The following is a 14,868-nucleotide window of genomic DNA, read 5'->3' on the forward strand; positions in this document are numbered from 1 at the left end:
AGACCAGCTCCTGCAGGGGCAGGGTCTGGGCTAAGTGCTGTTCCAGGGGCCAGTGATAAAGCGCTTGGGTAAAAGGGACTTTTCTTGATTCTCCAGGTCAGTGTCTTTTCACTGGAGGAGAAGGAAGCTCTCTAGTGTGCCTTTAATCATCTACTTAAACAAACATTGCATCTCTGTTGTGTGACAGGGGCTTGCAGACACACAGGACAGCCTCAAAGCGTAAAGTGAAGCTATGTTCCTGCTACAAGAACAGTGACTATGAAACTCCCCCTGCTCCTGCTGCTCCTCCTGCTGGGGACAGTTGCTGCTTTTCATCTGGGTAAGTCCTCCCTTCCCTTCTCATCCAGCTTGACCCCTTCTCCTCTTTCTGGCACCTCTTGGGCTCTCTCTGGGCCAGGGCCACAGCTTTTCCTTCTTCCGTGGGCCCAGCTCCCCTCAGGTAAGATCTCTCTAGGACTCAAAAATGTGACCTGAATATTTTGTCAGGGCTCCGACTCAAGCAAAACCCACCCACCATTTTTTTAAAAATACATTTTATTGATTTTTTACAAAGAGGAAGGGAGAGGGATAGAGAGTTAGAAACATTGATGAGAGAGAAACACTGAGCAGTTGACTCCTGCACACTCCCCACATGGTATGTCCGAAACCAAGGTACATGCCCTTGACCAGAATTAAACCTGGGACCCTTGAGTCCACAGGCCAACCCTCTATCCACTGAGCCAAACCAGTTAGGGCAACCCACCCACCTTTTCAGAGCAGCTTCTTCTTACCCCTAAAATACACACCTGTCAGCCAGCACCATGTGCTCACCCCTTTGTGTGAGTTCTCACCTCACCCCACAGGGAGGAGATCCTTCTGGCCTAGGCTCCTGAAGGACGCACCAGGAAGTCTTGAGTGGGGAGGTCAGCGCTGTCCGTGGTCCTGGAAGAAGGAGCTCCTGACCTGATGGCAGGATACCTCTTCCTCCAGGGAATGATGCCCCCTATCTGGACAGCCAAGAGCCACAGGCAGACCTGAGCCAGGATCTGGAAGGCTCAGGGGAGCAGGAGGGAGAGTTGGTCCTGACTGAAGAGGCCATTCAGTCCCAAGGAGAGCAGGTGGAGGCTTCCAGCTGCCAAGATGCCTTTGAGGACGAGAAGGCCATGGAATCGGACCCAGGTGCCCTAGATGAGAACTTTCAGTGCCCCAGGGAAGAGGACACAGTGACAATTCTGGTCAGTGCTGGGAACAAGAATTGACGCTACCGGTTGGTGAAGACTCGCAAAACATTTGCAGATGCTCGGGTAAGTGGCATGGGGCTACTGTGGAAGGAGGACCAGGGGCAGGAGCAGAGAGTGGGTTCCCTCTCCTGTTCACTATTCATTTACACTAGTGGTTGTCAAAGGCTAGAGAGCAGCAGACTCTGCTAGACGTCTTGTTGAAGAATAGATTTCAGGGTTAGCAAGTCTGGGGTGGGGCCCAAGAGTTTGCATTTAGGACCACGTGCCAGATGATGATGATATCGTAGGTCTGGAGACAGTATGTTGAGAATCACTGATTGGGACAAAAGGCTTTGGTATTAGATATACCTGTGTTAAACCCTGGCTCCACCTGTGATTGTCATGTTACCTGGGCAAGTCACTTCACCCTTCAGAGCTTCAGGATCTTCACTTGTACAATGGAGATATATAGTACCAACCTCTTATGTTGTGGTGAGGATTAAATGAGGTAATACATGGAAAGCATTTGCATCAGTCCTTGAGTCATTGTAAACTGCCAGTAAATGGTGGCTGAGATTATTCTCAGGATTATTATTATTTCCTGCAAGAAGTTCCCGTTGACAGATAAAGGGGCAAGAGATGGAATTGAAGGAGCAAGTAGATCTCTGATTTCTGACCTGACCAAGGATGGAGAACTCTCTCCTGGAGACTCAGTAATATGAGGGGGGAAAAACCCAGGGAACAACTCTTTTTTCTTCACCACCTCTTTTTTCTGCAGAACACCTGCAGGAATTGCTACCGTGGCACCCTGGCCTCTATCCACAACAAGCAAATCAACAGGAATATCCAGATCTCCTGCAATAACTTCCATGGCAATGTCTGGATTGGAGGCACTGTCTATGCCAGGGTAAGTGAGGGGCAGCTCCCAGGTACAGGAAGTTCTCTCTGGCATCAGGACTCATTCCAGCAGCCGAGTGACTTTCCTGTTGGAGGCAGTGGGGGAGCTGGCTGGTGCTGGCTAGAGAGAACTGGTGATTGTGCACATCTCTTCCCAACTCCATGTTCAGTGACTTCATGTTTGTAGCATGAGATCTGCCATGGCAGGTGTATTTCGACCATGGAAAATGGCTGTTGTTACAAATCAGGGTTCCTCCCTCGCTCTGCTTTCTCATCTTCCCCCTGAGCTGGCTAATAAACAGATACCAGCTCAGCACTGGAGTCAGAGATCCTTTCCTTCCCCAGCTTGGTCACTGACAACCTGAATGGCTTCCTCATGCCTAAAATGGGGTCCTCCTCTCAGAGTGGTTCTGGGATAGTGGGTGAATAAGTGCTATTATATTTGCTACTCAAGTGTGGTCCATGGACCAAGCAGTACTGCATTGCCTGATCGCTTGTTAGGAATGCACAGTCTTGGGCCTCATCTGAGATCTTGAATCAGCAACTTTGTTTTATTTATTTTTATTTTTTTAAAAAATATATTTTCTTGATTTTTTACAGGCAGGAAAGGAGAGCCATAGATAGCCAGAGACATCAATGAGAGAGAAACATCGATCACCTGCCTCTTGCCCACCTTCTACTGGGGATGTAAACGCAACCAAGGTACATGCCCGGGACTGGAATTGAACCTGTTACCCTTCAGTCTGCAGGCTGACGCTCTGTCCACTTAGCCAAACCGGCTAGGGCAGCATCTCCATTTTAAAAAGATCCACAAGAGACTTGTATTCACAGGAAGTTTGAGAAGCCTGGCTGTGTGATGCGGGGAGGGACCACTGCTCTTCCATTGTCATTGCCTGCAAACCCTCAGGGGTGGGTGTCCAGGATATCTGGCTCCTAGCTGGGTGGGAAGTGCCCTAGAAAGGGACACTCAGTGGGAAATTTCTGGAACCTCTGGATCTGCCTGTCTTCCTGGACCTCAGCCTCTGACCCAGCCTATCCCCTCTCTTTTTCCAGTGTCTCCCGTTACACTGGATTGATGGGAGCATTGTCAATTATAGCCACTGGGCTCCTCGTCATGGGCACGGCCACTGTGTGACCCTATCCACCAGAGGTGAGGGGGACTGGGCCCCAGGGCAAAGGGAAGGGATGGCAACGTGAACTCTTAGATACTGTCCCTTTGAGCTGCCTGAGCACACCTCCTCAAACTCACAGCCTCCCCACAACTGGAGAACCAACGTCCTGCCTGTGAGGAGGGTTGTGATGTAGGGTGAGGGGGTGCCCTATGTGAGGGCTGGATGGGGGCTCTCCAGCCTCACAGATGAAGTTCAGCAGGGGGTTTGGGGTCTGCTTTCCTTCCTCTACTACTGATGTGACAATTGAGAGTGGTGAATGAAAGGTGTGGACGAGGAACGAGGGAGAGATGTATGAATGAGGAATGGCTGAATGCCAGACGTGAGAGACTGAGGACTATGGCTAAGGCCATACACGCTGCAGAAAGGCTGCCACAGTTCTCATCCCAGACCTGCCACCTGCCCACTGCCATACAGACAAGTGGTTTCCCCGCTGAGGCTCAGGTTCCTCATCTGTGCAATGGGGATGAGGACAGCACCTCCCTCTGGGAGTCATTGTGAGGATTAGCCAGGAGCCCCCAGGGAAGCACTCAGCACCCTGTCTTCCTGGGGTGAAAACTCAACAAACACAAGCAGCTGGGGTTGTGTGGCAAACATATCATGGCGATTGGAAGGCAAGGGGGGCACGGGCCACACTCTGCCAACTGTTTGCATCACTGTGTTCTCTATTGCCAGGTGGTTATTGGCGACAATCATGTTGTGAAAGACTTCTGCCCTTCGTCTGCTCCTCCTAAGCCAGTGGCAAGGAAAAGATCCTGTCTGGAGACCCTCCCTATACCCCTCCTGGCAGCCCCTGGCCCTCCCTGGACACTGGGCTGGACTCCCTGCCTCTCCTGGTCATAAAGCCATGCTTCCCACTGCATTTCCTGACTCTTGTTTCTTCATTGGTAATTGGAGGACTCCCCGGGGCTGGAAATTCTGAAAGCCCTCACTCCTGTGGGTGTCAGGGCAGGGCCTTTGAGGAAAGTAAACGATGCCAGTGTCCCAAGGGAGGGTTGGAATGGGGGTGGGGCATTGAGGGGTTTTGCTTCAGCGCCATCTAGGAGCTGAGCCAGGGCTGGGTGGATCCCCCAAGACCCTTCTCAGTCAGGCTGGGGGATTCCACACAACCACCCTCTGTGAGAAGTTCTCATTGGGTGGGGGATAGGGGGTGGGAACTGGCCCTCCTGCTTTGTTTGGATTCGTTATAGGGTGAGGGGTGGGGTGGCTTTCTAAATGAGGGTGATATTACTGATTCAAGAAATGGAGGACTGTTAAAAATTTAACTGAGTACATTATAAGATTAAATTGGCTTTATTCATTGATCCATGAATCACACAGCATTCCATTCAGCAAACAGAGAGAAGCTATGAAAAGCTGTAATAATGGAAGGTGTTTATAGGCAGAAAGAAGGGAGCAGAAGAAAGGTTCCAGCAAAGAATGCATTGCTTCAAGGATGGTCACCGTTTTTTGGAAGGGGTCTATCAAGAGGATTACCAGCCCTAGCTGGTTTGGCTCAGTGGATAGAGTGCTGGCCTGAGGACTGAAGTGTCCTGGGTTCCATTCTGGTCAAGGGCAAGTACATAGGTTGCAGGCTCCTCCTGAGCCCCAGTGCCCAGAACACGTGCAGGAGGCAACCAATCGATGTGTTTCTCTCACATCAATATTTCTCTCTTTCTTTCCATCTCCCTTCAACTCTTTAAAACAAGTTGGAAAATTATACTCAGGTGAGGATTAAAAATAAAAAAAGCAAAAGTAATGAAATAAGAGGACTGGCCTTACATCCCAAAGTATGGGCTTCCCCATCCCTACAAGCTACTAGCTAAGCCCTGTGAAGCTAAGCTCTGTCTTTGCAGTGAAACCCCTGGAGTTCTGGCCAATGCGCCAGCACAGAACAGGAGTGCAATCCAGACAGAGCTTATCTGAGGACACAGGTCCCAGATACAGTGCTGGCTACTTGACAGCCCCAGGTTCAAACCCTGTCTTAGAGTGTTATTGGAGCTGATCTCAATAGAGGCAGGTTCTGTCATAGCCTCAGCTCCCAGGTGAGAAAACTGAGACTCTGGGACTTACCATTCATTTGCATCACACTGCACTAAGACCCACCCTCTGCCTGATGTGGGACTGGACTGACCCTTGAGACAAGAGGCAGAGTTTGAAACCCCTTCAACATAAATGCGAACAAAAGCCAGATAGTCGGAGTTTCATGGATGCTGAAAGCATTGGCAGCATTGGATGGACTGTCGGGGGTAATGCAGACTGTCTGGGGGTATCAAAGAAGCAAGGACCTAGGAGTCAGACGTGCCACTCCTTCCTAGTTGTATGAACTTGGGCAGGTCATCGAACCTCTCTGAGCTTCTGTAGTAGGTGTGTAGACTAGTGACGGCAATACCTATTTTGTAGGATGATTGTAAAGATTAAGTGGGGTAATGGATGCCAGAGCCTTCATGTAGCAAAGTGTTTGGTCTGTGGTGGGCTTTCAAAAATGTTATTTCCAGTTTTAAATCAGACATTACTGTGGTCACTGAAGCCATTGGAATGTCTTTGCCTGGGGTGTGAGTGCAAAGAAGATGGAGTGGGGGAGGTGCAGGCTGTAGAGAAGGGAGGTGAGTGAGAGGAGGCAGAGGGGGGGACAAGGAGCTGGAAGACCTTCCCTAGGCCTGTTTCTAACTTGTTGTGTTATCTTGGTCAACTTGCTCAAGCTCTCTGATGTGCCATTTCCACATCTGTAACATAGGGCTGTTTAAGGGAAAGTGTGTGTAAAGCCTATCGTGAGGCTGGCTCTTGAGAGCAGCTGAGCATTCCTACCAGGGAGTGATAAGATGCCCTGGTCTGGACCCCAGAGGGAGAATGCTGGGGAGGTGTCTAGATCTTCCCTCCCCCCACTAGGGTGGACTCAAGCTGTAAATCCAACACCAAGTTTTTGAAACCCAGAATTGGCCAAGCCCCCCACTACCATCACCCCATGTCGTTAAGCTGAGGATCTGGTCAGTTGGGTCCGAGAGATAAGAGCCAAGACCGTTACCCTGCAATCAGGCCCAGAAGTGACCTCTCAGATACTTCTCCATTTGTAGGTTCCCTGGAACACCGGAGGCAGTGAAGGCTTTTTCACCCTTTGGGCTACGTGTGTCTGTTACCCTGAGCCCTGGAGGGCTGGGCTGGGGTCTGAGAAGAAATATGACTGCCCAGCGGGAATGTCACAGAGTGAGTCACCCACCTGCCATGGCCACTAGCTCCCGGCAGCGATATCCAGCAACGCCAGAGCACGGCATTTGTTGGCCTCTCTTTGGATGGCAGTGAATGTGGCTGGAGCTGGGTTGATTAAAGTTTTGATATTTTAATCATCACAGATGTTTTTGCATTTATTTCTATTTTCAAGAAAGATTGCATGAAAGCTATTCATTTATCTTGACTACTGAATTCTTTAGTGCCTCCTTAAGTTTTGTACCTGAGAGGAGTGCCTCACTCACTACCTCCTAGTCCTGACCCTAGTGGTGACAGAGGGCTGGTGGGAGATGAGGATGGGGGTGGGGAGGGTGGCCCCCAGTGTGTCTGAAAGATTCTGCACTAAGCTTTCCATTGCAGCTGTCACCTCTTTGCCTGAAGATATGCCTTGAGGTTGGACTAAATGGCATTTTCTAGACCAGTGATCGTCAATGGAGGCAACTTTGCTCCCCAGAGGAGCTTTGTAAATATGTGGAGATGTTTTTGATAGTCTTTGGGGACAATCAGATTGATGGGGGGAGGTACTCTTGATATCTACTGAGTAGAGACCAGGGATGCTGCTAAACTTCTACAGTCCCCACCAGCCCCCCGCCAACACAAAAGAAAGAATTACTTTACTCCAACTAGTAACAGTACAAATATTGAGAACCTTGATCTAGATCTATAGCATAGAAGAAAGAGCATAAGGTTTTCACACATTAAAGATGACAAAAGAGGAAGAGGGAGAACTACAGTGAGAAGGAGAAAAAGAGGGAGGGAGGGAAAATGGAGTGAGAGAGGAAGATAGATAGATAGATAGATAGATAGATAGATAGATAGATAGATAGAAGATAGAGAGAAAGTTTGGGAGCCAAAAGAACCAGGAATCCCAGATCCCCCTCTTCCTGTGCACACCTGCAAGGGACTTTCTCTCTCTGAATCACAGTTTTCACACCTGTGAAGTTAGAGTCATCATACATTCTCATGGGGATGAGGACAAGGTGAGGATTCTGGGATGGGAAGCATGTGAAGTCCCCGGTCTAGACAAGCACTCAGGAGGTGGGCACCTCCTTTCTCCTCTCCTCGTGGTCCTCCACTTCATTGGCTGGGATAGTGACCAGAAGAAGGCTGTTCCCGGGGTTATGACTGGGGCACTTTAGGGTGCTAACAGTAAGTATATGTGGACAGTAGACATCTGGGGTCTTCTCCAGCACACCTGGGTGTTTGGACACCCATGTGTGTCAGTGGACCCCAGGAGGCAGGTCCCTGCAGTCCCAGCAGGGAGCAGATGAGCTAATTGAGCAAATGCCTTATTATCAGCTCCCCTGCCCAGCACCCCGGCCTGGGCAATCATCCAGGCCTCAAAAGCCCAATATAAGGACTTCCCCAAAAGCCCAATATAAGGACTGCCTCTGGTACCCAGCAGTCAGAGACACCAAGAGTGGAGGTCTCCGACACTTGAAGGTGAGTGCTCCCCCAGCTGCCCAGTGGAAGAGGGGTCCAAGGGTTGGCAGGAGCAGAAGCTTATATGGCAAAGACCTAGGAGGCCTGTCCTTAGGACTCTGATGGCCACTGTCTTTCCAGTCCGTCCTCAGTGTAGTGAAATGAGCCCTGACCCTGAGCAGACCAGCTCCTGCAGGGGCAGGGTCTGGGCTAAGTGCTGTTCCAGGGGCCAGTGATAAAGCGCTTGGGTAAAAGGGACTTTTCTTGATTCTCCAGGTCAGTGTCTTTTCACTGGAGGAGAAGGAAGCTCTCTAGTGTGCCTTTAATCATCTACTTAAACAAACATTGCATCTCTGTTGTGTGACAGGGGCTTGCAGACACACAGGACAGCCCCAAGTCATAAAGTGAAGCTGTGTCCCTGCTACAAGAACAGTGACTATGAAACTCCCCCTGCTCCTGCTGCTCCTCCTGCTGGGGACAGTTGCTGCTTTTCATCTGGGTAAGTCCTCCCTTCCCTTCTCATCCAGCTTGACCCCTTCTCCTCTTTCTGGCACCTCTTGGGCTCTCTCTGGGCCAGGGCCACAGCTTTTCCTTCTTCCGTGGGCCCAGCTCCCCTCAGGTAAGATCTCTCTTGGACTCAAAAATGTGACCTGAATATTTTGTCCCGGCTCCTCCTCAAGCAAAACCCACCCACCATTTTTAAAAAAATACATTTTATTGATTTTTTACAGAGAGGAAGGGAGAGGGATAGAGAGTTAGAAACATCGATGAGAGAAACACTGAGCAGTTGCCTCCTGCACACTCCCCACTAGGAATGTGCCCGAAACCAAGGTACATGCTCTTGACCAGAATCGAACCTGGGACCCTTGAGTCCACAGGCCAACCCTCTATCCATTGAGCCAAACCAGTTAGGACAACCCACCCACCTTTTCAGAGCAGCTTCTTCCTACCCCTAAAATACACACCTGTCAGCCAGCGCCAAGTGCTCACCCCTTTGTGTGAGTTCTCACCTCACCCCACAGGGAGGAGATCCTTCTGGCCTAGGCTCCAGAAGGAGGCACTAGGAAGTCTTGAGTTGGGTGGTCGGCGCTGTCCGTGGTCTTGGAAGAAGGAGCTCCTTACCTAATGGCAGGCTACCTCTTCGTCCAGGGAATGATGCCCCCTATCTGGACAGCCAAGAGTCACAGGCAGACCTGAGCCAGGATCTGGAAGGCTCAGGGGAGCAGGAGGGAGAGTTGGTCCTGACAGAGGAGGCCATTCAGTCCCAAGGAGAGCAGGTGGAGGCTTCCAGCTGCCAAGATGCCTTTGAGGACGAGAAGGCCATGGAATCGGACCCAGGTGCCCTAGATGAGAACTTTCAGTGCCCCAGGGAAGAGGACACAGTGACAATTCTGGTCAGTGCTGGGAACAAGAATGGACGCTACCGGTTGGTGAAGACTCGCAAAACATTTGCAGACGCTCGGGTAAGTGGCATGGGGCTACTGTGGAAGGAGGACCAGGGGCAGGAGCAGAGAGTGGGTTCCCTCTCCTGTTCACTATTCATTTACACTAGTGGTTGTCAAAGGCTAGTGAGCAGCAGACTCTGCTAGACGTCTTGTTGAAGAATAGATTTCAGGGTTAGCAAGTCTGGGGTGGGGCCCAAGAGTTTGCATTTAGGACCACGTGCCAGATGATGATGATATCGTAGGTCTGGAGACAGTACTTTGAGAATCACTGATTGGGACAAAGGCTTTGGTATTAGATATACCTGTGTTAAACCCTGGCTCCACCTGTGATTGTCATGTTACCTGGGCAATTCCCTTCATCCCTCAGAGCTTCAGGATCTTCACTTGTACAATGGAGATATATGGTACCAGCCTCTTATGTTGTGGTGAGGTTTAAATGAGGTAATACATGGAAAGCATTTGCATCAGTCCTTGAGTCATTGTAAACTGCCAGTAAATGGTGGCTAAGATTATTCTCAGGATTATTATTATTTCCTGCAAGAAGTTCCCGTTGACAGATAAAGGGGCAAGAGATGGAATTGAAGGAGCAAGTAGATCCCTGATTTCTGACCTGACCAGCGATGGAGAACTCTCTCCTGGAGACTCAGGAACATGAGGAGAAAAAAACCCAGGGAATTTTCTCCTCCACCTCTTTTTTCTGCAGAACACCTGCAGGAATTGCTACCGTGGCACCCTGGCCTCTATCCACAACAAGCAAATCAACAGGAATATCCAGATCTCCTGCAATAACTTCTATGGCAATGTCTGGATTGGAGGCACTGTCTATGCCAGGGTAAGTGAGGGGCAGCTCCCAGGTACAGGAAGTTCTCTCTGGCATCAGGACTCATTCCAGCAGCCGAGTGACCTTCCTGTGGGAGGCAGTGGGGGAGCTGGCTGGTGCTGGCTAAAGATAACTGATGATTGTGCACATCTCTTCTCCACTCCATGTTTAGTGACTTCATGCTTGTGGCATGAAATCTGCCATGGCAGGTGTATTTCGACCATTGAAAATGGCTGTTGTTACAAATCAGGGTTCCTCCCTCACTCTGCCTTCTCACCTTCTCCCAGAGCTGGTTGGTAAACAGTTACCAGCTCACCACTGGAGTCAGAGATCCATTCCATCCCCAGCTTGGTCATTTACAAGTGGAATGGCTTCCTCATGTCTAAAATGGGGTCCTTCTCTCAGAGTGGTTCTGGGATAGTGGGTGAATAAGTGCTATTATATTTGCTACTCAAGTGTGGTCCATGGACCAAGCAATATTAGCATTGTCTGATGGCTTGTTAGAGATGCACAGTCTTGGGCCTCATCTGAGACTCTTGAATCAGCATCTCCACTTTACAAAGGTCTGCAGGAGACTTGTATTCACAGAAAGTTTGAGAAGCCTGGCTGTGTGAGGCGGGGAGGGACCACTACTCATCCATTGTCATTGCCTGCAAACCCTCAGGGGTGGGTGTCCAGGATATCTAGCTCCTAGCTGGGTGGGCAGTGCCCAGAAAGGGACACTCAGTGGGCATTTTCTGGAACCTCTGTATCAGCCTGTCTTCCTGGACCTCAGCCTCTGACCCAGCCTATCCCCTCTCTCATTCTAGTGCAGAAGATTACACTGGATTGATGGGAGTGCTGTGAATTTTACATACTGGGCTAATCAGCGTGGGCGCGGCCGCTGTGTGGCCCTATGCACCAGAGGTGAGGAGGCTGGGCCCCAGGGCAAAGGGAAGGGAAGGCAAGGTGGACTCTTACACACTGTCCCTTTGAGCTGCCTGAGCAACACCTCCTCAAACTCACAGCCTCCCCACAACTGGAGAACCAACGTCCTGTCTGTGAGGAGGGTTGTGATGTAGAGTGATGGGGTGCCCTGTGTGAGGGCTGGATGGGGGCTCTCCATCCTCACAGACGAAGCTTGGCTGGGGGTCTGAGGGCTGCTTTCCTTCCTCTGCTACTGATGTGACAATTGAGAGTAGCCGAGGTGAATGAAAGGTGTGGACAGGGGATGAGGGAGAGATGCGTGAATGAGGAATGGCTGAATGCCAGACGTGAGGGACTCAGGACTATGGCTAAGGCCATACACGCTGCAGAAAGGCTGCCACAGTTCGCATCCCAGCCTTGCCACCTGCCCACTGCCATACAGACAAGTGGTTTCCCGGCTGAGGCTCAGGTTCCTCATCTGTGCAATGGGGATGAGGACAGCACCTCCCTCTGGGAGTCCTTGTGAGGATTAGCCAGGAGCCCCCAGGAAGCACTCAGCACCCTGTCTTCCTGGGGTGAAAACTCAACAAACACAAGCAGGTGGGATGTGTGTGTGTGGCAAACATATCATGACAATTGGAGGGCAAGGAGGGCACGGGCCACACTCTACTGGCAGCTGACACCACCGTGTTTTCTATTTCTAGGGGGTCATTGGCGACGAAAACGTTGTGGAAGACGTCTGCCCTTCATCTGCTCCTACTAAGCCAGAAGCCGGGAAGAGATCCTGCCTGGAGCCCCCTCCCTACACCCCTGCTGGCGGCCCCTGGCCCACCCTGGGCGGTGGGCTGGACTCCCTGCCTCTCCTGGTCATAAAGCCATGTTTCCCACTGCATTTCCTGACTCTTGTTTCTTCACTGCTCATTGGAGGACTCCCCGGGGCTGGAAATCCTGGAAGCCCTCACTCCTGCAGGGTGGGGCTTTGAGGAAAGTAAAAGATGGCCAGGGGCCCACGGGTATTGGTGGAATGGGAGGGGGGCGCTGAGGGGTTTGGCTGCAGCGCCATCTAGGGGCAGATCAAGGGCTGGGTGGCTCTCCCAATACCTTTCTCAGCCTAGGCTGGAGGATCCCCCCCCCCCCCCCCCCCCCCCCCCCCGGGAAAGTTCTCATTGGGAGGGGGCTGGTGGGGAACCGGCCCTCCTGCATTGTTTTGATTCAGCATGGAGTGCGGGTGGGGTGGGAGTGGGGCGGCTTTCCAAATGAGGGTGATATCACTGATTCAAGAAGTGGAGGACTGAGTACATTTAAACATGAAGTTGGCTTTATTCATTCATTCATGGATCAGGCAGCATCCCATCCAACAAATAGAAAGAAGCTCTGAAAAGCTGTAATAATAGAAGGTGTTTATAGGCAGAAGGAAGCATAAGGAAGGTTCTAGCAAAGAATGCATTGCTCCAGGGGAGGTCACCTTTCTTTGCAAGGGGTCTATCAGGAGGATTCCCAGCCCAAGCTGGTTTGGTCAGTGGATAGAACGTCAGCCCTAAGCCAAGGGCATGTACTACAGTTGCAGGCTCCATCCCCGCCCCCCCACCCCTCACTTCTGTTGGAGAGTGTGTGTGTGGGAGGCAACCAACACATCACCGCTCTCACATTGATGTTTCTCTCTCTCTGTCTCTCTCCCTCCCTCCACACACACTCTCTCCCTTTCTCTATAAAACAAAACAAAAAACAACAATTATGGAAAAATACCCTCAGGTGAGGATTTAAAAAAAAAGAATTACCTCACTCATGCTGACCAGGTAATTTCAGATTGACTGGTTAAGGGCGACATTCCTTGGAGAGGCTGAGACTGCACTAGGTTAGGTATTAAGTCTTGGTTTGGGTGGGCTTAGCACAGAGACTCCATTTGGGGCTTGCTGTTTAACAGTTGTTAGATCCCACCTGCTGTAACCACATGAGAGGGAGGGGAGAGTAGCCTTGTCTAGCCCTGTGTCTCTTTGGCCTGATCCTGGCCCTTACTGTCCATTCTCCCAGCCGCACACGTGTGGGTGAGTCCAAAGGCCCCAACTTCTTCTGATATGGGTCCCCCATTCCCAGGAGGGTGGCTCCTACCCCAATCCTTCTCCCTCTCCCCCATCCCCACCCTATGTCCCTGGAGGTGCCACATTCGCAGGAGGGAGTACCTCCCACTAGGAGAGCCTTGGGGCCAACATCAGGGCACCTGATGGCAGTGTGGGTTCCATCCCAGTTCTCTAGCCCCAGGCCTCTGCTTCTTGCCCCCACTTTCTCAGACCCTGGAGACATTGAGAGGGAAGACTGTTGCTATCCTTTGTTCAGGTGAGGGGCTAGTGTCCAGGAAGTCCCTGGAGTGGATGAAGAGGGAAGCTGGACCTGAGACTCAGTTTTTAGAGGGCAGGGAGCCCTGGGTTGTAGTTCTACATGAGGCTCAGGGAGAATGTACAAGTATTTCTGTAGACATACATGTGCATGTGTGTATATGTATCTTGGTGTGCACACGAGTCATTTTCTATGTATGTATACCTGTGCATATGGAAATCTTTATTGGTAAATGTGCACAATCTTTGTGTCAATGGGCATGTATGTGTTGTTTGAGATGTGTATATTTTATACATCTCTGGGTATGTATGGATAGGCCTATATGTCTGTGTACATCTGTGAATGTGTATGTCTGTGTAGCTTTGCATCCGTACATACTTGAATCTCTGTGTTCATGCATCCGTGTGTACCTGTGTGTCTTTGGCCAGTATGTTTGGGAGTGTTTACAGGCCAGTGTGTGTCTGAGTACACCTGTGTACAGGTCTATGTTTGTGTGTGTACATGTGTCTGTATCTATCTACAGGCATCTGAGGGGATGTGGAGTTTCAGGAACAAAAACAACAAAAAGGAACAAAGGACCAGGTTTGCTTTCTTTCTTTTTTTTCTTCTTCTTTTTTTTCAGATGCAAAAGCAGAGAGTCTTTATTCAAACTAGTTTGCCCCCCCCCCCCCCACCCCGACTTTCTTTCTAAAGGTGCTGGAGATGATGGAACAGGATCGGACGGGATCAGAGCACCCCCGGGTGAGCGGGTGGTGAAGAAGCAGCAGGGACAAGCCCCTTGAACATGAGCAGGCCTCTGGCAACAGGATAATGGGCCTTGGCATTGCCATGAGCCTTGCCAGTGCTGGGCCCCAAGGGCTGCCTCCAGATGGAGACCTGTTCTCTGTAGAGGGGTTTGTCCATCTGCCTTGGATGTAGGTTGGGTCAGGAAGCTCCTAATCACAGCATGTTGGTTCCCCAACAGCATGGAAGGGGAGCTGCCTTGGGGGGTCAGCGCCCTCTCCCCCAGGGCCCTGCATTGTGTACTGCTACAAGCTAATCCTTGATGCTCTGCTTCTAAAAGAACAGTTGAACCTTGCTGTAGGGGGTGGGGGGTGGGAAGATAAGCAGTAAGGGAAGCTCTGCATAGGTAGCTCTGGGACTGAAATTTCAGCTGAATAGTGAACCCCATTTTCTCAGCCTCTACTTTTCTCCTTGATGGGAAATTGGCTCTAGCCAACCCCAGTAGCTCAGTATCCTGCCAGTCAAGGCTAGAGGTAGAGGGAAGGAGGGGAAAGGGTGTTGGTGGTGGCTCAGAGCCCTGCAGTCTGAAGCTTGCTCCAGGCAAGCCAGTGTAGATAAGATATTCCCCAAATATCTAATACTAGAGGCCCAGTGCATGAAATTCGTGCATGGAGGGAGGATCACCTCAGCCTGGCCTGCACCTTCTCCAATCCGGGACCCCTTGGGAGATGTCCGACTGCCTTTCGCAA

The 14,868-nt window shown here is 50.8% G+C and overlaps 2 protein-coding genes and 1 long non-coding RNA gene across 3 annotated transcripts; all 3 read left to right on the top strand.

The window, feature by feature from the left end:
* Nucleotides 1-196: 196 nt before the first annotated feature.
* On the top strand, nucleotides 197-1,276 carry LOC118665022 (proteoglycan 3-like). The gene is made up of 2 exons (XM_036325847.1): nucleotides 197-319; nucleotides 970-1,276. Exons 1-2 carry the CDS (start codon nucleotides 259-261, stop codon nucleotides 1,236-1,238), a joined length of 330 nt encoding a protein of 109 aa, XP_036181740.1. The 5' UTR covers nucleotides 197-258; the 3' UTR covers nucleotides 1,239-1,276.
* A 707-nt stretch (nucleotides 1,277-1,983) lies between these two features.
* LOC118665023 lies at nucleotides 1,984-4,011 on the top strand. Its single transcript, XR_004970486.1, has 4 exons — nucleotides 1,984-2,106; nucleotides 2,697-2,798; nucleotides 3,150-3,246; nucleotides 3,941-4,011. It is a non-coding gene; the product is annotated as an uncharacterized LOC118665023 (long non-coding RNA).
* A 3,749-nt stretch (nucleotides 4,012-7,760) lies between these two features.
* Nucleotides 7,761-11,935, top strand: LOC118665458 (proteoglycan 3-like). Its single transcript, XM_036326908.1, has 6 exons — nucleotides 7,761-7,912; nucleotides 8,259-8,390; nucleotides 9,041-9,354; nucleotides 10,040-10,168; nucleotides 10,966-11,062; nucleotides 11,767-11,935. Exons 2-6 carry the CDS (start codon nucleotides 8,330-8,332, stop codon nucleotides 11,823-11,825), a joined length of 660 nt encoding a protein of 219 aa, XP_036182801.1. The 5' UTR covers nucleotides 7,761-7,912; nucleotides 8,259-8,329; the 3' UTR covers nucleotides 11,826-11,935.
* Nucleotides 11,936-14,868: the final 2,933 nt, after the last annotated feature.

This window comes from Myotis myotis, unplaced genomic scaffold (genome assembly GCF_014108235.1).
Source record: "Myotis myotis isolate mMyoMyo1 unplaced genomic scaffold, mMyoMyo1.p scaffold_m19_p_10, whole genome shotgun sequence".
Classification (NCBI taxonomy): Eukaryota; Metazoa; Chordata; class Mammalia; order Chiroptera; family Vespertilionidae; genus Myotis; species Myotis myotis.